Raw genomic sequence first — 24461 nt, 5'->3', positions numbered from 1 at the left:
ACACTTTCAATTCATATCAATAAGTTATTGAGCTCATAACCTTATATTAATATATTTTTATTTAATCACATATAATACTTCTAGAATCTTATTATTTCAATTTTTGTAAATATCAGTTAATTTTAAAATAAAGAATAATAACTAATCAACTAAACATACAATCATTAAACTATTAATTGAGTTATGTTTCGTTTATTAGATTAAAGTTATTTTTTATTATTTCATATCTTTAGTTTCTAACGAAAATATATTATAATAATTAAATAACTAATATAATAACATATTTTATTTTTAAATTTATATATTTTGTTAATTTAACCATAATTATAAAAAATAACTCTTAATATTGAAGTCTTTTAAGTTACCATCGAATGAATTCTGTTGCTATGCTCATTCATGACCTTGTATTGTTTTTCATCTCTTTGTGAGTGTGAGCGTGTGTGCATGCTTGGTTTTGAGAAGATGGAATTTATTCATCTTCTTTAACTAAAACCTGGTGATGCTTATTTGTTATTTCTGATTATCCCATAATGTTGTCCGAACACTTAGAATTTCAGTTTCCCATTTTATTTCCTTTATTGAAAGTAATCACTTGTGTCAAAACTGCCAGCAAGATCATTCATGTGCCAGCTTCTGTACAAATTTAAAATTCCATATGCTAAGTGGTAAAATTTCAAGATATACAGTTGTAAAACGTATTGATACTTCATATATGTAGCAGTTAGTGAGTATTCGTATGATCACTTATTTCCAACATTGTATTTCCTTTTCCATCTTAAAAAGTGTAGTTAGGTTATTAATAGAAGATTTTTCAAACTTATTATAATCAAATTCTTCTCTTTCATGTCCAGAGATATTTGTTTTTGTTGGATCGATTGTCAATGCATCCTTCTCATTCACTGTCTACATTGTCTTTTTCCTTTCTTTCTTTTTTTTATTAAAATTATTTAGCACAGTGAACGCTGACGGATTCAAACCAAATCTAGAGACTCACCTTGTTCCACTACTTGCAACAAAACCAGAAGCAGCACCTGCAGAATTAAAAGTGCAAGGTACTTCGTCTTCCAAGCAAGGGTTCTCATCATCCACTGCTTATGCAGGTATATGCTTTTGAATTATTATTGTTTGGAGCAGTTCAAGCAATTTAAAATTGATTAAATGACATTGCACTTTCTATGGTTAAGATTCCACCCCTCCCCCCGGGGAATCCGTTAGAAAAAAGCTCTAACAAGAAATGCCCTTAGATTGTAATAATATTGTACTTGCTATGATTCCTATTAACTAAATGTGGTTAAGCTATCTAGTAAAGGTGGCTGAATTTGCTTGAATCAGATTTTCCAACATTAAATTTAAATAAATATAAACAGGAAAACAACAGTATAAGAAATATACATGGAATTTATGGCTCTAACAAATTTGAAATTAGATAAAGTACAAGGAGTCAAGAAACCAAACAGAATGATTTGTAGAAGTTCTTTCCCTCTACCCTTGCTAAAAGGGTCTAGTTTCTTCAAGCTTTAAAACCATCTGTTGAAGGCTAAGGCATAACCTTTACACCATTACCTCTCATTTCTAAGGTATGACTTCTACTACCTGCCTTCCAAAGCTAAGGTAGAAACAAAGAGGGTTTTCCAATTAAAATACACAATAATATCAAGGAAATTTAGTTTGGAAAATCACTTGACAGTAATGATAACAATGGCAATCCTTAAGAAATTTCCTTCTAGAATAAAGGAAGACAGAAGACTTCATGTGAAGTATCTGGAGACTGGAAAAGCCTTATATGTTTGTTCTATGGTAACCAAATTTGGATAATTGCTGTTTTTATGTATGGATGAACCTTTTTAAAGATGTCTTTTTCTTTTCTTTTCTTTTTGTCTTTTGTTATCTTTAAAAGGAAAAGAAAAGAGAATATTGCATGATTAGACTTCACAAATGGTTAGTCTGTCCTTTAGCAGTTTCTGCTTTGCAACATCCATTGCTACCCATTTTTAAATTTGTTTCATGACTTTTTATTCCCAACCTCTTATTGTTTTATTTTTTAATAATAGTTTTTTTTTATTTGTGCAAGATGTAATAATTGATTATGTTGTTTAAGAGAAGTATCCATCGACCATGCCTATGTAATTCATGGTGTTGATAGAACAATTTTGTTAAATATTTTTCGTACACTTGCTTGCAGATTTTGTCAGATTAGCTTGGCTGTGATGTTGATGATATTGTCAATATTGAGTTGAATATTTGTGATACCCAACCTAGCTGTATTGGAGGCACAAACAATGAACTTATATTCTCTGGGAGGTTATATAACCTTGCTTCGAGTTCTTGTGCTTTGAGAGCTCCGGTTGATTCTTGTGGATATCCTGATTTATCAAGTGAGCATGCCATTCGGATGGTTGCATTATTTGATAACGAGGAGGTAAACTTTTGCCAGAGATATATATCTCTGTATGCTTATCAAAGGAGCTTGAGCCTATTTGAATGACTAGATGTCTTTGTAGTAGTAAGTTTGAGCATGATGCAATAACATGGCTTGAGAACGTAGATTGTTGACATAAGCCTAATTTCATTGTATGAACCCATTATCATTACAAACATGGCTTGCAACCTGCTATCGGTTTTCTATTTGCATGTGCTTTCCTCAGGCAAAGTGTGCTACTTAACCTGAGATCATTTCTTGAGAAGCTTTAATTCAGCAAAAGAATTGGAACCTGATACATAATTTTAACAATTACTAAGACAGACAGGACTTCTGAACTGGGACGAGGATTCTGATTCGAATATAATGATCTGCCGGTAAAATAAAATAGGACTGCCAGCGACAAGGGTGCACCTGTAGTAGTCCCCATCGGTCGAGGATACCACCGTCGGCACTACCATGACCTTAAACGGCCGGCTGTGACATCGACGGAAGAGGGCAGCAACGGGCAGAAGCTTTCCACGGCCAAACAACGCCGTTCAGCCACGACCTAGGCCATTCCAGGGGTTGCCCTCAACCAAAAGAATTGAGCAACTGAGTCTAATGAATAAGAAAGGATTGACGCATAGGCATCTGAATACATAACACATGAATTCGAGCTCCAACCATATGAGATGTTCAAAAAGCAAGAAGCATAGGAAAAAAATTAGGCATAACAACTGAGCTCAAGTGAAACTAGAGCTTATCAAGTGGGATCAATCCCGTTAGCATGGCAATTATTGTTTTGTTCCAAAGACACCTGGCCAGTCTTATATATTAACAATGTTTTGGAAACTGGAACAGGCAGCTGATCAAAATGGTTGAGATGGGAATCAATGGAACTTGCATTCAACCAGTTAGACCAAAATGATGTAGTTTCAGGTCATTCAGTCTTGTTTTTGTCTTCCAACATTTCTTTTGCAAGAGGAGATCAGAACTTTTTTAGTTATTAATTAGTGGTCAAATCATTTATTCTTTTTGAACTTTCACCTATGTTCAATTTATAGCAACAAATTATATCAAAATGTGATATTTCTGCATCCAGTTTAAACCCCATTAATCCGGTTGAATAAAGTGGGATGTTTGCCTTACGATTTTGATTCTTACGGCTTTCTAATCCCACCCAGTATCCTAAGAAGAATACCAAAAGCCATGCTTGCGTTAAAAAACTTAGAAGACACGTGTAATCTGAGATTAAATAACATATGAAAATATGGAAAATATGTAATCTTAATACACATTCTTGGATTAATGTAAAACTTTTGATTGGCAGAACATGAACTGTCAAATTTCTGGTTGTGTTTGCATCTGGTGGTATGTTTCACATATTTGCATTTACCATCTGCTGTCTCAATGTACCCTTTAATACTTTTCTCTTATCTTGTCCCTCAAATAGTATCTGCTGATATGGCCCATGGAATTCATCCAAATTTCACGGATAAGCATGAAGAACACCATCGACCAGAAATGCATGAAGATCTTGTGATCAAGCACAATGCAAACCAGCGGTATGCTACCAGCGGCTTGACATCTTTTCTCTTCAAAGAAGTTGCAAAACTTCATAATCTTCCTACTCAGGTGACCCAATTTCCATATTATAGTCAAGAACTTACAATTGAATCAGTTCACTTGCTGCTTTATGTATGAGAATTTTTGTGTTATATATATATTCTTGAGGTGCCTTTTTCAATGCCATGGGGGTCAATTGCATTGGTTTTTCCTCATATATTCATTTTTAAATTCAAAATAGTATAATCACACTCAAAGTATTTCATGCATGCATAATTCATCAGTGTTGCTTGAATACATTTTTTTGTCCAATTTTGAAAATTATTCTTTTGTGTGTGTGTGTGTGTGAGAGAGAGAGAGAGAGAGAGAGAGATCAACATTTCTGAGTAATACCCTCGTTCACTTTATAAACAAATAACACCTCAGATTCATAATACTTCTTGGCATCTTATCAGAATATTGGTTTAGAAACACAGTATCGCGTGGCTCATAAACAAGCATGCATTAAGATGCCTCTCCTGCTTTTGCATTTCGGTTGCTTTTCGGAAGAAAAAAGGGGAGATTATTCAAGTAGAGGTCATATTTGGTGAAATGTTATGTCACCGATAAGTAAATGGATTTTAGAAGTTGGTCGTCACATGTTTTACGTGTAGACCTAAATTGTTTAGGTCATTAGAGATATGATAATTATAGTATAGCATCACTATTTGGGTGTCCCATTGCAGAAGGACTCCCTGGTCATTCTCTAACCATATGATTCATCCATTCAGTATTATTTTCGTGGTGGAAGTACTGACTGAACACAAACACACACAAACACACGTACGTACATTGAGACAGTTGTGAATACATTTTATGTTTTCCTTGTAGGAATTTGTTGTCAGAAATGATATGGGATGTGGATCTACCATTGGTCCCATACTAGCTTCTTGATTGCGGTACTGCTCAGCTTCTTATGCACAGGTAATATCGATTGCACTATGTTACCGAACCTATGTCAATGGAGCTAGTTCAGGGTAGTTCTAAAATGAATAACCTATTTTGTCAATGCTCCGTAACTCTTTTTACCTCCTTTCCCCGCAGATCTTGGCGATTCTTTTCTCCTCTTGATTTGGAGCTTTTGCAGTGTGAGAGAAGTATGCGGGAAGGAAGACATAGACATTGCTTACAAACATTTCAAGGCATTTTACCAAACTTTCTTCAGCATAGATAGGAAGCTTATTGTTGACTAACTGGTAAAGTTTCTATCATTTAAGTAATTTGCTACCTCTCTTCCATTTTTTTTAAAACCAAAAATTGCAATGTTCGACTGAAAATAAAGTACAATAGAAGTTCTTGTATTCAATTTGCTATTTTTACATATCATCTATGTGTAAAAGTTTAAACTTTAAACTAATTATTAAAAGTGTATTATGAAAATTCCCTTATATTAAATTAAAATATTTAATTTTAAAGTACTTTTTGTTCTTAATATATATTTAAAAGTTTACCGATTGACATTTTGAATCATATAAACTTTTGAAGTATTATTATTTTTGGCTTAATATAAAAATAAGTGTTTAAACTATACTTAAAATTAATTTTTTTGTGCCTAAAGAAATTTTTACTTAAAATAAGTGCCTAAAGTTTTTTTCGTTACATTTTTAAGTGTCCACCGTTAAAAAAATCATTTAAGTGACATGTGTCACATCCAAATTTTTAAAAAATATTTTTAAATAATATTTATTTTAAAAATATATAAACATGAAACGTGTCACTTAACGATTTTTTTAATGCTAAAAACCTAAAAATATAACGGAAAAAACTTTATACACCTATTTTTAATGAATTTTTTTTAAATATTAAAATGTTTTTCGAAACATTATTTAGGAGTTTATTTTATAATAAGCTTTATTTTTTAGTTACACATTCAAAAGGTTGCCTATCTAGTATCCACACGTACCTTTCCTCCAGGAATGAAAAACTAGAGGACGAAACTTTGTTCTTTTTAAATTATTGAATATAATTTCGTATCCACGTGCTATGCTCTCGTTATATATTAAAAATATTACCTTTATTTTTATTATATATTTCTTATAGTCGTATAAAACTTTTAATATAGTTTTATTGATAAATGACATGATAATAAATTATTGATAAATAGATAAAAAAAAAACGATTGTGAATATTACATACCATAATTCTTATAATACCAAAATGTAATTATAATTTATATTTTTATCATATGTTACGTTTTAGTTGTTGTTAAAAATTTAAAATTAAATCCTTTTATTATATTCGATTTATATGTTTTTTAATTTAATTTTTTTCAGTATAATAATTTTTTTTTGACACTAATAATATTTAATACACTCATATAATTTTACCAACTTTAGAAATAAATTATTATGAATTTAATAAGCAGGTGTTGGTTGTCAATACTGACAATGACACTGGCTAGGCCTGTAAACGAACCGAACGCACACGAACGGAGGTATGTTCATGTTCGTTCATTTAATAAATAGACGAACATAAACGGACACGAACATAAACGAACAAATTTTTTTTTGTTCATGTTCGTTTATTAAGGAATATAATATGTTCATGTTCGTTCATTTAATAAATAAACGAACATAAACGAACACGAACATAAACGAACACGAACATAAATGAACACGAACATAAACGAACATAAACGTTGGAGACCCTACCTTCCATTGTTCTTTCATGAAAAATAGTCGACAATGCAAATAACCAAATCTACAGTGATAAATAGCGTAAGAGTTTATTAGCAGTGATGAAATGTTTGAAGATATTAAATATTTTGATCGATCTTTTAAAGATATTAAATGATTCACACAACTTTAATTTAACGCTATAACATTTATCTTAGTGGTCCATGATTACATATGAACAATCATTTTTCGCTATTACACTCTTTTCAGAAATTGCATAGAAACCTTTGTTTTGTTTTTCTGGCAAATTCTATATATTTTTCTCTTTATTGATGTTCATATACTTCCGATTGTTACCTTTATCTTCCCATCTATTTCTAGAAAGAAGTATGATGTTTTATTGAGTTTTAGATGTGAAGATACCTGCAATAACTTTACATATCAACTATTAAGCCAAATAAAACAGAGAAAGAGATGAAAACATACTTGTAAAACTTCATATTGCACTATAATATAACTTGTTTTGAAGCTTTCAACGATCGTCTCCACTCTCTAGTGAACACTAGGGTTTGGGGAAAAAGGGAGAAATGAATATAGGTGCGATGTGCCTCACAGGTTAACATATTGGATTTAATCTCCAAATAAAATTGGGTTAATTATGGAGTTGGTCATCAGAATATCAGATTAATTAATATTTTTAAGATACTTACAAATTGGTCACCAAAATTGATTTAAGAAGATTGAGTTAAACATAAATGAATGAACATAAACGAACATAATCGAACGAACATAAACAAACATAACCGAACGAACATAATCGAACGTTCACGAACGTAAATGAACGAACGAGACCTATGTTCATGTTCGTTCATTTAATTAAACGAACAAAAAATATTGTTCATGTTCGTTCATTTAATAAATAAACGCACATAAACGAACTTCCCGCCGCACGGTTCACGAACGGTTCGCTGAACGTTCAGTTCATTTACAGGCCTAACACTGGCTGAAACTCTGTCTGCTTATCGAAAATGGCGGCACAAGCAGTGTTTCGAAGAAGCCCTGCGTCTACTCCTTGGAAATCTCCTTCCTCAACAAATAAAAGGTCGAAAACTATTCAGTTTTTACACTTCACCATTCGGGCTTCTCAGTCCATCGATGACAAGAACAAGGCCTACAAGCAACTCGGTCTGTCTCATTCTTTTGGCTTTTTTCTTTTATCGTTCTTTCACCTCTGGGGGAACATACCTTCTTAGTGACTAAATTGACGCCTTACCGTGCTTGCAACTTCCCAGAATGATTGCGTGTTGCTTTTTTTTTCTAATGTTTATGCAATGGCCTCTATGCTTTTTAACACTGAAAGGGATTTGTTTTTCCAACAATCATTTATGGGGTCTCCTTCAATTATAAGGAAATTGCAAGTCATTGGAAGAGATTTTGATAATGTTTTTTTTTTGTGTGTTCTGGGTTAACATCCTTTCACTATTAGGTCTATTTTCATTGAAAAAGAAGATTGAAGATGTCGTTCTCCTAGCTGAGATGTTGGCACCGACTGCTCTGGAACTTGAATAGGCAAGGAGAATAAAGCAAGAAGAGATGGTACGCGATTACGATCTATGGAATGACCCGGCTAAATCCAATGAAATCCTCGTCAAGTTGGCTGATAGTGTCAAAGTGGTTGATGCTCTCAAAGATCTAAAATACAAGGTGTTGTGCACCAGAGACTCGGAGTTCTACTCTGAAAACTCCACTTTACATAAACACCAGATAAGACTTCGTCTGATTCTGTTGGCGTCTAAAAAAATACTCTTCCGGTCATAGTTTGTTTCCGCTCGATAACAGAAGGTTTTCAGAAAGTTACACAACAGTCTCTACTTTTTTCTGCAGGCTGAAGAAGCCAAGCTGATTGCACAACTGGCAGAGATAGATGCAGTCAATTACAGTCTCTTTGAGCAGGCATATGATGCATCTTTGGCTATTAATGATTTGTTAGATAAATATGATGTATCTAAGCTCCTTAGGGGTCCATATGAGATGGAAGGGGCATGTGTCATTATTAAAGCTGGTTCCGAAGGCAACAAATCCGAGGTTCAACTCCGACACTTCCGTTTCTTCTCTCTTTGAGTTCAACTTTGAATGATTCACCTTTCTTCATGGAAATGTCATATGATTTCCAGATTTTGCTCCTGGTTATGTGCAAATGCTTTTAGTTGTCAAGTTGGGTAGATGAAGAGAAAATTTTGTGCATAAAAATATACTTGTTTGTTATTTCTTGGACTGCAATCTGTCTTAAAATATAGTATTCATATTCAGGAGTGGGCTGAACAACTTCTTAGCATTTATATCTAGTGGGCGAAAAAGCAAGGGTATAAGGGTAGAGTGGTTGAGAAGAACCTTTCTACGAATGGTGGTATCAAGTCAGCAACTATCGAGTTTGAATTCGAGTATGCTTATGGTTTTCTTTCTGGAGAGAGAGGCGTCCATTGCATGATAAGAAGTTCGCAAAACGGTTCCGTTCACAACGAGGTAAGTCTATTTGTGCCTCCCTGACCTGTGTGACATACGGTTCAGGTTACCTCCTCATCCTGCGGAAACAATTTACTCGGTCGTTTTTCTCTCCTCTTTTCTTGGGATATCTTACAGGTTAGTTCAGTAGGTGTTGATGTCGTCCCTCTATTCCTTGGAACATCTCCTGACCTCCCAATCAGTGATGATGATTTGATTCTTTTGTCCAATTTATCGGCTGGAGAAAAACATGGCCGAAGGGGACATACAGTCAGTGTTCAGCATGTCCCTACTGCTTTAACCTTTCAATCTTCAGGTGCTTACTTTCCTCTCAGAATTCTGAAGTGATTATCCATGCTTTGTTTCGGTTCAACTCGTGTCTCATTTGGAGCTCTGTCATTGATAGTTGCTTCTGACCATGAATTGAAAATATACATAAAACAGTGATCATTGAAAGAGGAATGGCGTTTTGCTCGATTTCAGTACAAAGTGTTTTGATTCTTACAATTCGAATGCTTCCGGATTTACTTAACTCTTTTTCAAGCTTTTGATAGTCCTTTTCGCTCCGGCATTGTTCCTCAAAATCCTCTTTTATGTGCAGGTGAGAGGAGCTACTTTGCTAATCAAATCAAAGCCCTCAATAGGTTAAAGGCAAAACTTCTTGTGGTAGCAAACGAGCAAGGAGTCCCCAGTGTAAGTAGCATCAAGGGGGACGCCATCATCGACGTCTGGCAAAAGGAGACCCGAAGGTACATGTTTCACCCCAGCAAGTTAGTGCGAGATGTAAAAACCGGCCTTGAATTGCCTGACCTAAATTCTGTTCTGGATGAAAATATTGAACCCTTTATTGCAGCTCACATCAACACTAGACAATCAAATATTACATTCTAAACTCACATCGCATGTTTGTACTCCCTACAACTCCAAACATTCTTCATACACACCAGTCGACGGCGGATAGCATAGCTGTCTTTTTGTATCAAATTCTGATGTCCGTTTGCCTGTTTAGACCAGATTTCACAATATTACTTTAAGATGACAGCCTCTCAGGTTCCCAGATAAGAATCCTTGCCTTGGTTGTTGGGTTTGGTTAGAAATCTAAAATAAAATCACTATAGAAGTCTACAACTTAGCAGCTTCCTAGGTTATACTTGCCCTAAGAAAGTGAATGGAGAAAGCACTGCATTGACAATAAAAACATTAGAAAATAAAATGCCTAAACCATGATTCAGGTGGAACAAACTTTCTTTTTAAATCTCAAACAGCCCCGTGTAACTAAGAAGCTCATTCAGTTTTGAATACATTTAAAGCCCTTTCAGAACCCGAAAACAGACCCCATTCTGGTCAGGATGAAAGCTAGAGAATGTCAATCAATAAGTTTGCATTAGCGAGCATGTCAGGCAAAATCACTCTCAAGAGACTAGAAATAATATTCAAAACCTCAAACAGACCTAAAGAAGCAAACTACAACTGCAACATAAACCGAACATAATAGGGGGCTCTGAGAAGCTGTTGTGGTCCTATTTTTGTACCATCCACTCCGAAACATAACAAATAAAATAATATGAAGTGGAGATAGGAACATGGGATGTTACTAGAAGGAAGAGAGAAGGTGCCGATCACTCGATCAGTACATGTCAAGGATCGAAACCTTCTCTCTTTCTTCTAGTAACATACCATGTTCTCCAATCTCCGCTTCTTCTATAATCCACATAGCTGGGCTCGTTATTGTCCCAACCATTATAGTTGTTCTCCCTCCGGTTCCATTCCCAGTAGTTATTCCAACAATTCTCATATCCGGTATCTTTTGTGTTGCCGTTATTGAATTTTTCGTAGTCTTTGGACTTCGAATTCGAAGACATGTTATTTTCCTTGACTGTGCCCTCTTCGGCATCCCCCAACCACCAAAGTCGAAGGATTGGTTCAAAAGAAGAGAATTACCAAGAATCACAACGTTCTCGCTTTTATCCTTCTCGTCAGGGACCTTGGGCTCTCTCTCCAGGTCCATAAGCAACTCCGGATCAATTTCAGAGTCCCAATCGATTTTATCAATGTAGCTATCTGGATCGGGGAGTCTTATGTCACAAGGAAGGCCATTAATCTCAGCCCAAAACCGGTTCTTAGCATTACGGAATGAATCCTCACCAGCCGATTCATTCCACCGGACTATGTTATTGTCACAAAGATACATAAATCTATTGGTTTCAAGAACCTTCCGCCACGGAACAGAGCCTACCAGAGTTCAAAACTTCTTCTCCCATGTAGCTGGGGTACATGATTAAGGAATGTCGAATTACTCGACAACTATCTAAGCAAATGAGATGATAATGATGAGCATTTAATATTCAACCAAACACAAACACAATGCAATAATTTCCAGAAAAGAACACATAAAAGAAAATAGATAGCAATAAGCTACCTAGAAAACGACAACCGAAAAACGAATGCAGAAGAAAAAACTGAGCAAATTCGGATTCAATGCATGTGCACAATGTTAGGAAATAATATTGTTGAAAGACAAAATCGTTAGCATTGACTAACAAATAATAATGAAATAAAAAAAACAAATAAAACGATTTACTATGTCGTGGTAGGAAAGTCACTGTCTTAGAAACAATTTTGTTCAGATTGGTGTAATCTTTAAATGGACGTTGGCCCCCAAAGTTAACACAGTCTTTCAAACCTCGTACACCTGATGTGAGGAAGTGAAACCCACTTGTACTGCTCTCTTCGATAGGAAATTTTCTAGAAAGGAAATACTGAAACCATTAAATTGTGCATTCAATTAGAGAGAGGAACTATCCCTTTTACGGGAGTGGTAGAGGGGTAAAATTGTCAATTTGCATTTACCACTCCAACCAATGCCTAAATAAAGAGTAACCAGCACCCTAAAACATAATGGAATAAGTAATTCTTCTCTTAACAAGTGAAAGAATATGGAACTTGTTAAAATAAGGGTAAACTCACAACACACAACTAATTTCTTCACCAAGTGAGTTAAGTGATAGATCAACAGATTTAGCCAAATATACCTTCTAAAGGTCTCCCAAAATCTTTCATAAAAGCTGGCTAATCCTTCATACTTACGTAGGTGATTTCATCAAGTCTATCTCAATATAGACCACTCAAATTAGAGATATAAAATCATTAACAACATTTGGAAAGCTCAACCTCTCACTTTTATGATTCGATGAATTCATTAAGTCCGTCTCACAAGGACCATTAAAACCTGGGAAAAGAGCTTATTAAGAACATATAATAGTTCATTCTATCAATTTGATAAATCCATCAAGTCTGTCTCAACAAGGACCACCCAAATCTTGGGTTATGAACACATTGATAGCATAAAATTCAACATCTCAAATTGGCGAATCAAGTCTGTCTCACTAGGACCATCCAACATTTTGGCCTATGAATTCATTGAGAGCGTAAAGCTCATTCTTTTACACCAATGGATTCATCAAGTTCTTCTCACTAGAACCATCCAAAACATGGGCTACAGATCTAATAATTCTTCAATCAAATGGGCTTAAGACCAATTCCCCTCGACTCTTAAGTTAAGAGATTAATATAATCCTCTTTTAACATCTTGTACTTCAGTTTGAGTCGGGAAAATTGTGATCTGAAAGTCGGGAATTTGATTGGTTAACGGCCGAAATTAACAGACTGTCACGGCTTGATCCAACTGAGTTAGGGAATGAAACATTAGGTACCAAACTAGAACGAAAAAACGTTAGACAACAAACTAGAACAAAAAAACGTTAGACAACAAACTAGAACAAAAGGCATACATTGGTCACTTTTTTATGTTTAACCCAATAAAAAAACTCTTCTAGTTATGATCACTATCCCCATATAATTTCCCGACTTTTCAACCAATCAAAATTCCCGACTTTCAGATCACAATTTTAACGCAATTTCTGCATAACCCATAATTTTCTTTTGCCGCTGTGTATTTCTTGTTCTTGAAGATTATTTTTAAAATAATTTTTTGGTATTCTTTAACTATTTTCCTGGGAGATTCTGGTTGTGATTATGAATAATAATTGGAGAAGACAAAAAGGTGAAGTTCATCATCAAGGAATGCAGGGAACAAGATCATACAGTCGAAAGCCGTCACTCGGTATTTTTTGTATTCTTTGTTTTAAGATGTTCTTTCTTGTTTCTTTAATTGTTATATTTCTTTTAGAAAGAAAACCGTATGTCTTCATGTGGTCGCCTCTTGTTGAGCTCTATATTCTGGAATTTATATTTCATGTGCTTCTAATTCGATAAAAAACAAAAAAAAAAGAACTTTTGGTCCTGAAGACTTCATGCAAATTAATTAAGTTTAAGAGCAGAGCTGTTAAAGCTTTTAAGATATTTCTGTTTGTTTTTCATGTGTTATTAAGTTGGATCATTGGATCTCTTATTAAACTGGGACAATGTTCCTTTCCCTTGAGTATTTAGGGATTTGCTTAAGTTTTAACCTTTTGTTGCATTTGACAACGGTTGAGTGCAAAATGCATGAATTGATACGGGAACCCAATCTGGCAATGGGAACCCAATCTGGCATTGATATTGTTATTTTGAGATCAAGACATGAGAATTTTTCAATATGAGCAATAAATTTCCTGAAAAAAAATATTTTGAATATTTTTCAACACTTGCTTAGGGTTTTGCTTTGTGCAGTAAGAGTTTAACCATAGCTCTCATCACATGTGGATCGGTTATCGACTTGAACAACTTGCTTAGGACCTTAACTTCTTACCATGGTGCATTCACTTTTATTTTTTTTTTGGATAAATAAATTTTATTACCCAAATAAGCAATGTCTGCTACAAACAATTACCAATCACATAGAAGATTACATATAATATACAAAAGAGCGATCGTTAATAAATACCCCAAGAAGTACAGAGGTTGGAGTTTACATAGTCAAGTCTATTAATGGTTTTTCCCCTAAGCTTGATTCCAACAAATTATTTGATGCTGTTGAGGAGATCATCGACAGTTTTAGAGCATCATTTGAAGATTCTTCGATTGCGTTCCTCCCATAAATATAAATGTTAGCACCAAGCAAGTTTAAGAATAGTAGAGATGAGAGATTTACCTTTCCATGAGTTACAAGCCCAAGTTACCATGTCCTCCCAAGAAGATATGTTCTTGTTTAGACCGATAAGAAGCATAAATTTTTCTCTCAAACAAGAAGCGATGGAGCATTCAAAAAACAAGTGATTCCGATTTTCCAGCATTTCGTTACACAGAACACAAATCCCATTGGTGGTAATTCCCATTCGTAAAAGACGATCGCAAATAGGAAGTTTGTCTAATAACGCCATCCAGGCTATCAGATTATGCTTAGGAATGTGTTGAGGGAACCAAATCAAGGTGTGCCAAGGGACTTTAGTTTCCTTGTATCTAATCTCTAGCCAAATTTCCCTAATGGTGGAAGCTCCATTCGAGAGGACAGGGAGTGCAACATTACGAAGTTTAAGAATTCTATTAAAGCTCCAACTTAGGCTAGGACCTCCTTCCATGTTCCAGAAGTCCTTATCCTTGATGACATAGGCATTGATCCAAGCAACCCAAAGGGAACCTTCGCCTGCAAGAATGTTTTTTATGAGTTTGATTATACAGGCTCTATTCCAAGATTTTAGGTCTTTCAGCCCAAGGCCTCCCTCTGATTTCAGATGATAGATTTTATTCCAGCAGACTCGTGCACCTGAAGTAGCATTATCTGAGCCTTTCTAGAAGAAGCGAGAGCAGAGTTGTTCAATCCTGCTGATGACAGATTGAGGAAGCAGTAATTACCTGCACCAGTAGTTAGCAATGCTGAACAGAACAGCTCTTACGAGCTCAAGTCTGCCAGCGTAACTCAAGCATTCACTTTTATTCTCACTGCAAGAATCCGTGGATTTGACTTGGAATATGAAAATTGACAAGAACATTACTCGTGCTGATAAAGCTTCGGATGCTTCTCCTTTTGTCCCCTTTTGGAAGGATGATTTACTTGTGAACATAGGGAAATCTATTATTTAATGCAATCTTCCTTTCCATTAAGATGTTTTTAGTTGAAGGGGCATTTTAATGTGGTCCTTCCTCTTTTTCAGCTGCGACTACAACCATGGGTGTAGTTTGACTGTAAATAGAGACAGCTTCATGATCTGTCAATATATTTGCATCTGTGATCTCCTTCTCCAATAATGTTTTTCTTTGAAAATAAGATTTTCCGGAATTGTGTTTGCTTAGATGTGCTGGTTGACATTTTGCAGGTGGGTAGCGTTCTCCTAAGAAGATCAAGTTTAATGAAGATTAAGTACTGGTAAGGTGTGTTTTATCGTGTTGTGTCCATGGTTTTTTATTTTAGTGAGTTGATTAAGTTTCTAATTGCTAAATTTCATGGAAACAACTTCGACACCAATGCTGAATTATGAAGTTAATGGCTTCCAGCCTTCCACGACAGTTCTACTTAGAAGCTCAATTTTTCAGTTTAGTGTTGTACTTCAGCCGTCAACAACCGGTATAACCTATAGGCCCTGCAACAAGTCGGAAACTTCACATTTATATTGTTGGATCCTGCCAGACTGTCATATGTAATTTTAATCAATTTTGTTATTTTTATACATATTTATCAGTCATGATCGTAAAAGGGTTATTTATCACTGAGTTATTGGAGTTTAATAATTGGGATTAAAAAATTTAAATTAAAGATATATGTATTTTTATTTTTCTGCAATTTTTATTGTTAGTTTTAAACATACATTTTAACTGTAATGCTTTATATATAATTAAGAGACCCTAAAGAGACGGCTGATACTTGTGCTTTGGGTAATGCTAAATAGAAGAATGCTTTACCATCCAAAGGCAAAGATATCAAATACTGTTCATATACCCTGTAGTCTAGTTTAGGACACGTTCACATAGTTATTGATGATTCTATAGGGTCGGAACTAAAAATTTAATATTGTGGGGGTTAAAATAATTTTTAATCTCTATAAATACAATTTTTTAGTTTAGAGGACTGATAATTTTTTTCTTTATTTATTTTTTTAAAAATATATATTATTTTAATATTAATTAATACTTAAAAAATAATAATTAGCGGGCCAAGGCTCCCATTGACCCCTGATGTTCCGCCAATGATTCCATGGAAAAGATATTTTCATTCCAACTTGGATTAAATGACAGCCACCAGGTTCTTTGGGTTTGCCCGTTGATTGGTGCTGCAATCACGCATTGGCCATTTTAAGGCTGCTTCATGTACAAAAGGCATATGAGAAAATGGTGGGTCAAATGACACATTGCAAGCAGTGCGACGTGCATGTCCCATCCATCAACGTGCAATGCTTTAGTATTTTTCAACATTTGATTTGCTGTAAAACTACGTATACTCTCTATAATTCCATTACACATTTACACACGGGAGAGATAGAGAAAGAAGCTCAAGTGATGAAGGTGCAGTAGACTCGGATTCTGTCTTCCAAGAGAAAGTACAAAACCCCTTTCATCTCTGACGAATATTTGACTCCTTCCATTCAGAACAGTAGTAATCTTATTTTCTCACTCTAAGAAAACCTAATGCAAATGAGTGATCTCTACCAACGAGAACCCATTTTCTGGCAACACTACCTCAACCCTCTGAACCATACTTGGCTTATATATATATAAACATGGCTCCATTAGCTGATCCATACAATGAATCCTTCATTTTGATCAACAATGGGATGGCAATGCCAAGCGGTTTGCTATGACCGTAATCATTTACCGAGTGCCTCAACTTCTGGTCCCTTGTGCAACAGTGTTTGGAGTTGAAATGGTGGAAACAGTGGATTTCCTAGCCCCTAGGCAACACACTCTCACTCTGCTTGAGATCAGAATCAGACTTGATTCCAAGTTCAAGGAAGCCAAGGACCATTGTGGTGTCGATGTATATCATTGGTTTAATCATCTGTTACTATAATAATTAATACATTGCATTAAACTCACTTGAGTTTACATCTTTTTTCTATTCTTTTACTCGGATTTCCATTTCATTCTTGATACGGTCGTCTTTCTTTTTAAAGCCAACTTTCGAGGCTGAAACTAGGGTAAGTTTTTTGTTTTAAGATTTGTCAAGTTGTGTTAGTTTTAGGGTTTACTTTTTTGTTACATACCTTTCAAGGGCTATTATATAATGCTGTTTTGTTCTTCCACGTTTCCTTCTTTATCCAGTTGACCATAGAGGTTTGATCCTTTGACTGTGTTTTTTTTTTCTGGTTATTAATGAACCACACAATAGCAGGAGAGGGAGGATGATCTCTGCTACAATACAAACACTGAAGAAGGCAAGCCCTAATTCTTTTTTCTTAGATCAGCAAGTTGACAATTTATCCATTTTGGCTGAGCAAACCAATGATAATCTCTTGTGGTTTTTGCTGAAAATATGACGTTGACTGTTGAGTATAATAACAAGATACTCGTAGCTAAACTACTCCTGCCATCGGTAATATGTTGTTGTCTGGTATAGGAAAAATAAAACCCATTTTGCTTTATTTGAATCATTAAAAAGACCACACTTGTTTCATCTAATAAGCTATAATTCTTTTAGGAAAATTTATATATAGCATTAAGATCTATTTAAAAACATATCTATGATGGAGAGTTAAGAGTAATTTCAATATTATAATATATAAACAAATATTTAGTGACAACAAAATAAGTATGTTAATTTTGACACGTTAATTGTAATTACAAAAATTTTATAAATAATTTCCCTCCTTGTGAGGCTAAAAAGTCAGTGTCAACTTAAAGCACAACTGACAACACTCCTTACCCCTTTTATTAATTTAGGGTAAATTAATCATTTGATCATTCATCTATTACTTACTTTTTGTTCTGATCATTCAACTATTAATTCTTTTTTTAAAATCTTACATAACATTGTATTTTGGTTCAAATTTGATCGCATACTATTTAAAAAATTAATAGTAATATTGATGTGTCACCATAAAGTAGTGTCACGTCAATATGGAAAAATAAAAATACTACATTGATATTATCATTAAATTTTTAACGGTTGGTGATTAAAGCGTAATGCTATATGTGATTTTGAAAAAAATAATAGTTAAATGATGAAAATAGAAATTAAGTAATAGCCAAATAAATAGTTTACTCTTAAATTTCCCCCCATAAAATTAAGGCTTAATTTGCTGAGTGGCACTGTGCAACGCTACACATTGAACTTGACGAACTCAGAAGATGACCAAACTCGGTGATTGGTTTACCCAAAATAAACAAATAGCGGTTGACCTTAACCCTTCACTATCACATTGCAGCCAAGTATGCTGCTGACCCTATTATATTTCCCTTTTTTTTTAAATGTGGATTATTAATTGACAACCCTCATCCGCCGATGCATCAATTCGCGTCATCTTTCATGAGCAATGTCGGCGTTTGGGGCGGTGGAGGGTGGCGGTGGCGGATCCACCTAATCATCTTCTCTCTTTCTTCTTTTGGTAAACGATCATGTAGTGCCACTGCCAATGTTGCTCTCCCTCCGTTATAGGACCTCTTCGCAGGATTTACGTTACCCTATTTTAAAGTATAATATTTATATTTTAAAATTTTGTTAAGCAAACTCATATTTCTCATATTTCATATCTTAGTTTTTAGGATTCACGAATTCGAATAAATAAATAAATTAATTTCATATCTTAGTTTTCAAATAAATAAATTAAACATGAATTAGCTCACCTCAATAATTAAAGGGATTATTATTATTTTTAGGATTCAATAATTCGAGTATCAACACTACATTAATATTAGGGTGATTGAGTATAATGAATCAGTCATTAAAATACAAGGATAATTTGTCAAAAATCTCATATTTCTTGTCTTTTCTCTTGATGGAAAAACTATGATATTTTTAACGAAAATGTGGAACATTTAAGGATAATTATCATCATATTATCACCGTTGATTTTTTAACAACATGTGATTAAAATAAAACCAAAAACGAAATCAAAGTGATAATTGAATGACTAAATACGTAGTTTAGCCCATTAAAAACCAGTATGTAGAACTGATAGTAGTAAGATGCAGAGAAATCAGAGAAGGAATTAACCGTGAAACTCGCCTTAGTCGTTGTGCGGCCTGGTTTTAAAAATCAAACAATGTTCGGCCTGCATCTCAAGATTAAGCAGGACAACTTGTTGTTTACAATATTGAAAGATCCAAAACTACATGATCGCTACTTAATCATTTGAAATCCTTTGAAAAAAAGTATGCAAATAGATCAAGAACAAAAAATACAGATAGATTCAGACACTGTTAATAAAAGTGTTCCATGAACAAATCCCAGATCGGGCGATTCAGTTAGCCCAAATAATCTTTCATATCACAAGGGAAACACGGATGACGCCTCCAGGCATTACCGTGCAATTTCAACATGTCCAGCACCCTTTTCTTGGTGGAACACAGTCCCTCCAAATGCAACAATGTCACCAGCTTCTTCACTGCCCCGTACGTCAGCATTTCCTCCAAAAACCTTTCCGTCGGCTGAAAACTGGACACCAAACACAGAATCTTCACCCCAAGTTTAGTTGCTGTATACGAAACTTGCACCAGAATCTTCGAAACAACGGCGATCCCTAAACCGTGATCCACTAACGCCGTCCTTCCCTCCGGACATTCACATAGTAGCTTCATCAAGAGCAACATTTTCTCGCATTTGGACCGGTTCGAGTCCGGTAAGAGCTCGATGAGGACGCAGACGGCACCGGCTTCGATGGCCTTTGATCGGCTTTTCTTCGATGATGCTAATATTTCGAACAGGAGCTCAAGGGCATATGAACTTGCCTTGCTGCATATCTCATCGCAGACCAGTTCTAATAGTGACTTAAACAGGTCTGTGCCTCGATCTTCAACTAATTGGTTCCAATCGAAACCTGTTTTAGCTATCTTTCTAAATATGATTATGGCATGGAACCTGGCTTCGGAACTCCCGCGTTGAAGCACGGTAGCTACCGATTTCATCGGTTCCGATTTCGATAACACTTGAAACGCTTTGTCTTCTTTTGATAACGGTAGTAGATGTAAGAGACCTAGAGCTTCCTCGAAAGACTGAAAACTATCGAGATCGCAGTTGTCGACGGCTGTCTGATTAACAAGCATTCGAACAACAGCCTCGAGTCCACCGGAGTTAACGAACTCAGACCTCGTATCATCTCCCAGTTGGATTATCGCCCGAATTTTCTTCAAACAAGTTACTTTGAAAGGAGAAGAATCGAGGGCGTTGAAGAGGGAGACCATCTCACCGTGCTTGACAGAAGGCTGAGCCGGAGACGACGACGACGACGGAGCGGCTGCAAGTGTTTCCCGCCATGCAAGGATGAGACGCTTGAGCGTGTGATTTGGGGTCATATCGAAATCGTCGAGGGGTTGCATGGTGGCCGGACAGGTTTTCTTTTTGTAGACGTTGAACCATTTGTCAATGTGCTTGCGTTCGTAGGAAACTCCGGTGACGATGGTGACCGGCTCCTTCATGATTTCCCTTGATATGGGGCACCTGAAATCTGGGGGATAATCTATGTTCTCCATTGATTAAAAGCAAAGCAATAGATCAAGCAAGAGCCATAATATATAAATATGGATGGTCGATGATAGTGTATCATAGAAGTAAATGGAGAAGATGTGGTGTAATCATGTTGTCCAATTCTTCTACTCTAACTAGGGAATCAATCAAAGTCAAAGGTACTGAATACGCAAATTGCAAGCTACATGGACATTAACCCAATAAGTCAGCTAATTGCTAATTCCCAGCTGCTTTTCGAGTTTGATTTTTTTGCAATCTGACGTGAAATAAAATTCTTATTTTTTAAAATTTTGAATTCAATTACAGTTTTCTTTGTTCACTCCTCATGATGAATATATATGGTAAACCATTAAATCTCCAACTTTAGATCCAAAATTATCAACTTATATGGTAAATTCTGGATTACATTGCATAAACGTCATATAAATGCCAACAATTTTATATAAACGTAGTGATTGTATCACATTATATTCAAATTTATTAGATTTGACGTTAATTATACGTTGTTTTTTATCATATAAAATATTTACTGTATTTGTCTCTCTATTATATGTATCTATACTTAGTCGTCGCTAATACACATTCTGTAAATATAATTATCGAAATTTGAAATCTTTAGAAAAATAACATTCATTTTTGTCTCTGAGATTGTTCACTAAACTCGAAATCAATTTATATATATAAAGAATTCAGTAAAAAAAATCAAGAAATTGTTCATATTTTACATCCTAGATCTTATGATAATATTTTATTGAATCTGGGTAAAGGGTCAGACATTTATGTCAAATATACTCCACCTATACATTTCGTGACGGTTTTCTTTTAAAAAAGAAACAAATAATTTTCTAAAAAAAGGTTTGTTTATTTGAGGACAAATAATTCAACACTCTCAGCCTTTCAAAGCTAATTAACTAAGCAAACTGGATGATGAATGTGACCTGAGTTGACAAAGGGAACAAGAAGACTTACTCTTCAATTTATTCCACTCTTCAATTCATCATTGCATTACTTATTTTAATTTTCACTAAATAATTTTAATGTAAAACTTATCTCTATGTGATAATATTTGTTCTATGTGAAAGAAAAGTTCATGCAAGTTTTTATGAGGCCAGTGATCAAAGATCAACCGCAAAATTGACGGTTCGATCGATTCAACAAACATAGAGAACAGGAACAGTTCTAGTTAATACCAGACCACGATTTAGCAATGCAGTCCATGCATCCAACCGCAAGGTCGAGAAAAACCCTTCCTCAAATCCTCTGGATAAGCTGAACAAAGAGGAAGAGATGGCAATCTAATTCTTCAGTCCCTTCAACGGAGATGGTAACCCCTTATCGTCAGGTGACTGGGAGTAGGATATCGAGATCAATTCAGACCTGTATTTCTCGGCTTCATCGGAACCTATGCTTTCAATCTGCTTTTCACCATTCAAATTACCCGATGACAGTTTGGAAGCAACAACCTTATCCGATGACGAGTAAGAGATTTCGATGAGTGACTCCCGTGTCACGTCTTCGGTTACCTCGTTTCCGGGTGTCCTATTATCCATAAAATGAAGATCTGCTAGCTCAAGATGAAGCAGAAAATACTTTTCTATTTCGTAAAACTTCAACGGAAAACGATAGGAAAGAAAGATAAATTAGATGGGAAAGACACCAACAAGGAATGAACATAACGTGTTTAAGATCTTTTCTTTTCCTGAAAATGGAGACAAATAACATGAACTTGGGGAAGAACAAGGGTTCCACTACTTGATCTTCAACATTAAATCTCGCAGAAAATGAGTTCCACTAGTTGATTTTCAACATTCCTAAAAACTTTTCAATCGCATAATTAAACTTTGAAAGACACTAATAAAAAAGAGGAATCAAAATGCAAAACAAAAACTTACGAAACAGCAGCAAAACTAAAATAATCCCAAAATCATATTTCGTTTGCCCTGCATGCATCAGCTAGCTTAAGAGAAAAACAAAAGCTTCAAATCCAAAATCATAGATCTGTTAATCGAATTCCATAGATGCCTAAAAGCCAAGTTTGTATAGCAATCAAACGAAACAGAAAAAAAAAACCTAAACAAAAAAATCTGTTGGAAAAAGGGAATTGAGGAGCAAAGAAAGTGACAAACAAAGCGGCAAGTAACTTAACAGCAGAGGGAAGCAAGGATTAATAGAAAGTACCAAATGAAAGGGGAATATATCAGATGGTATGCCCTTTAAATTTTGACATACGCTTGTCAAGTATAGAACAGTGTGTGTTAAATACCGAGTAAGTTGATAACTAGTAACTACAAATTCAAGTGCGGATGAATATCCTTGCATTTTAGAATTTGTGTTGTGCATTGTTTAGAATCTTAGATGAGGGGCATTCAACTGAAGAAAGTGGGAAACAAAGAGGATGGAAATAATTTTGCTTTTGAACTTTTTTAAAATGGATAGGATTGCTAATGTAGTAGTTTGATTGTAGATACAGTCTTCGTTTTTTTTTTAAATTTGTACGCAAGGTAGAGCATATTGTTAGTGCTTTGATACTTCGTTTCCTTTTTCGTTCCTTGAACTTCTCAAGATGCATAGATTATTTAACATGTTTTAGGCCCGAGATACTCAAACGTGTGGCATCATGCCCATTTCATCATTTTGATTCAACTGTTGCAGGGCATGGACATGGGCACCATTTCAAAACTGAATACTGGTGGGTGGATTCACATCTTTCCTGAAGGTAGTCGTTCTCGAGATGGTGGGAAAACAGTTAGATCTTCTAAAAGAGGTGTTGGGAGGTTATCGTTTGGAGATAACTTCTATTTATACAAATATACATATTGCATCATTCATCGGTGTTAAAGAGATAATTGTTCCATAAATTGAACTTTTTTCCTATTTGTTGCCTTCCTTGTTAGTTAAAAATTTCTTTAAAATTATAATTACGATGATACAGGTTGGTTCTAGATGCTGACAGTATTCCAATTGTTCTGCCATTTGTGCATACTGGAATGCAAGATGTTATGCCTATAGGAGCCAATTTCCCGAGGATTGGCAAGACGGTATTGTACTTATTATCTTTTTGCCTTTCCTGTCAACTAGTGTTATGCGGAGTTCTTTTAATACATAAAACTTTGCAGGTAACAGTTCTAATTGGATACCCTATACTTTTTGATGATCTGCTCAATGTAGAAGATACCTCCGATGCATCACGAGGAAAATTATACGATGCTGTGGCATCTAGAATTGGGATTTAACTGCAGAGTTTAAAAGTGAAAGTCGACAAATTAGCGCTCGAGCAATCTATCCAATCAGAAAACCTTAACAAAGATGGGGCAGAACGTAAAGCCAGTATCTTGCACCAGGTTGATTGGGATCCATTTGGCTTAGGAAGCCATGGATATATGGCAGATGAATCCTCAGTAGAAAAAACCCGAGTTGAAACGAAGCTGAATGATATCAGTCCTGAAGAAGCCACTCCTGATAGACATTTGAGAATGGGATTTTCTCGTGGCGGGATCGGTTCAAGGTTTCGCGGTTATATGGATCCAACTGAATTAATGGGATTCGCGGCTAGAGGCTTGCTAATGAACCGGAGATCCAAGGAAAACTGTTCAGACGTTGGTGACATACGCCCATTGAAGACTTGGAAACGGTTTTTCGAATCTAATTTGTTACTACAATGGAATACTTAAAAGTTTTCTGTTCGAATATGTAAATAAGAAATTTGATCATTTAATAACTTTGTTAAACGGAAGCTTTGATCTATGCTAATACAAATTCCCAGCTTTTTCTTCTTCTCATTTTA

At 35.1% G+C, this 24461-nt stretch overlaps 2 protein-coding genes and 2 pseudogenes across 7 annotated transcripts; 3 read left to right on the top strand and 1 right to left on the bottom strand.

Annotated features, from left to right (window-relative positions):
- Nucleotides 1-5212, top strand: LOC120151322 (annotated as a pseudogene).
- Nucleotides 5213-7627: 2415 nt separating this feature from the next.
- Nucleotides 7628-10060, top strand: LOC120151299 (peptide chain release factor PrfB3, chloroplastic-like). Of its 6 annotated transcripts, none has more exons than XM_039163806.1 (6): nucleotides 7628-7806; nucleotides 8131-8325; nucleotides 8506-8706; nucleotides 8932-9144; nucleotides 9262-9439; nucleotides 9725-10060. In XM_039163806.1, the coding sequence occupies exons 4-6, from the start codon at nucleotides 9106-9108 to the stop codon at nucleotides 10012-10014; spliced, it is 507 nt and encodes a 168-aa protein (XP_039019737.1). In that variant the 5' UTR covers nucleotides 7628-7806; nucleotides 8131-8325; nucleotides 8506-8706; nucleotides 8932-9105; the 3' UTR covers nucleotides 10015-10060. The 6 variants fall into 6 exon arrangements, with proteins under 6 accessions (XP_039019737.1, XP_039019738.1, XP_039019736.1 ...); XM_039163807.1 differs by having other exon boundaries at nucleotides 8128-8325; XM_039163805.1 differs by having other exon boundaries at nucleotides 8108-8325.
- Nucleotides 10061-14620: 4560 nt separating this feature from the next.
- LOC120151321 (E3 ubiquitin-protein ligase PUB23-like) lies at nucleotides 14621-20682 on the bottom strand. The gene is made up of 3 exons (XM_039163828.1): nucleotides 19518-20682; nucleotides 14828-14916; nucleotides 14621-14707 (listed from the first exon to the last, which is right to left on the bottom strand). The coding sequence occupies exons 1-3, from the start codon at nucleotides 20680-20682 to the stop codon at nucleotides 14621-14623; spliced, it is 1341 nt and encodes a 446-aa protein (XP_039019759.1).
- Nucleotides 20683-23332: 2650 nt separating this feature from the next.
- On the top strand, nucleotides 23333-24410 carry LOC120151387 (annotated as a pseudogene).
- Nucleotides 24411-24461: the final 51 nt, after the last annotated feature.

The sequence above is a fragment of the Hibiscus syriacus genome, unplaced genomic scaffold (assembly GCF_006381635.1).
Source record: "Hibiscus syriacus cultivar Baekdansim isolate YM2019G1 unplaced genomic scaffold, ASM638163v2 tig00111053_pilon, whole genome shotgun sequence".
NCBI lineage: Eukaryota > Viridiplantae > Streptophyta > Magnoliopsida > Malvales > Malvaceae > Hibiscus > Hibiscus syriacus.
This window is presented reverse-complemented; position numbering and strand designations above follow the sequence as displayed.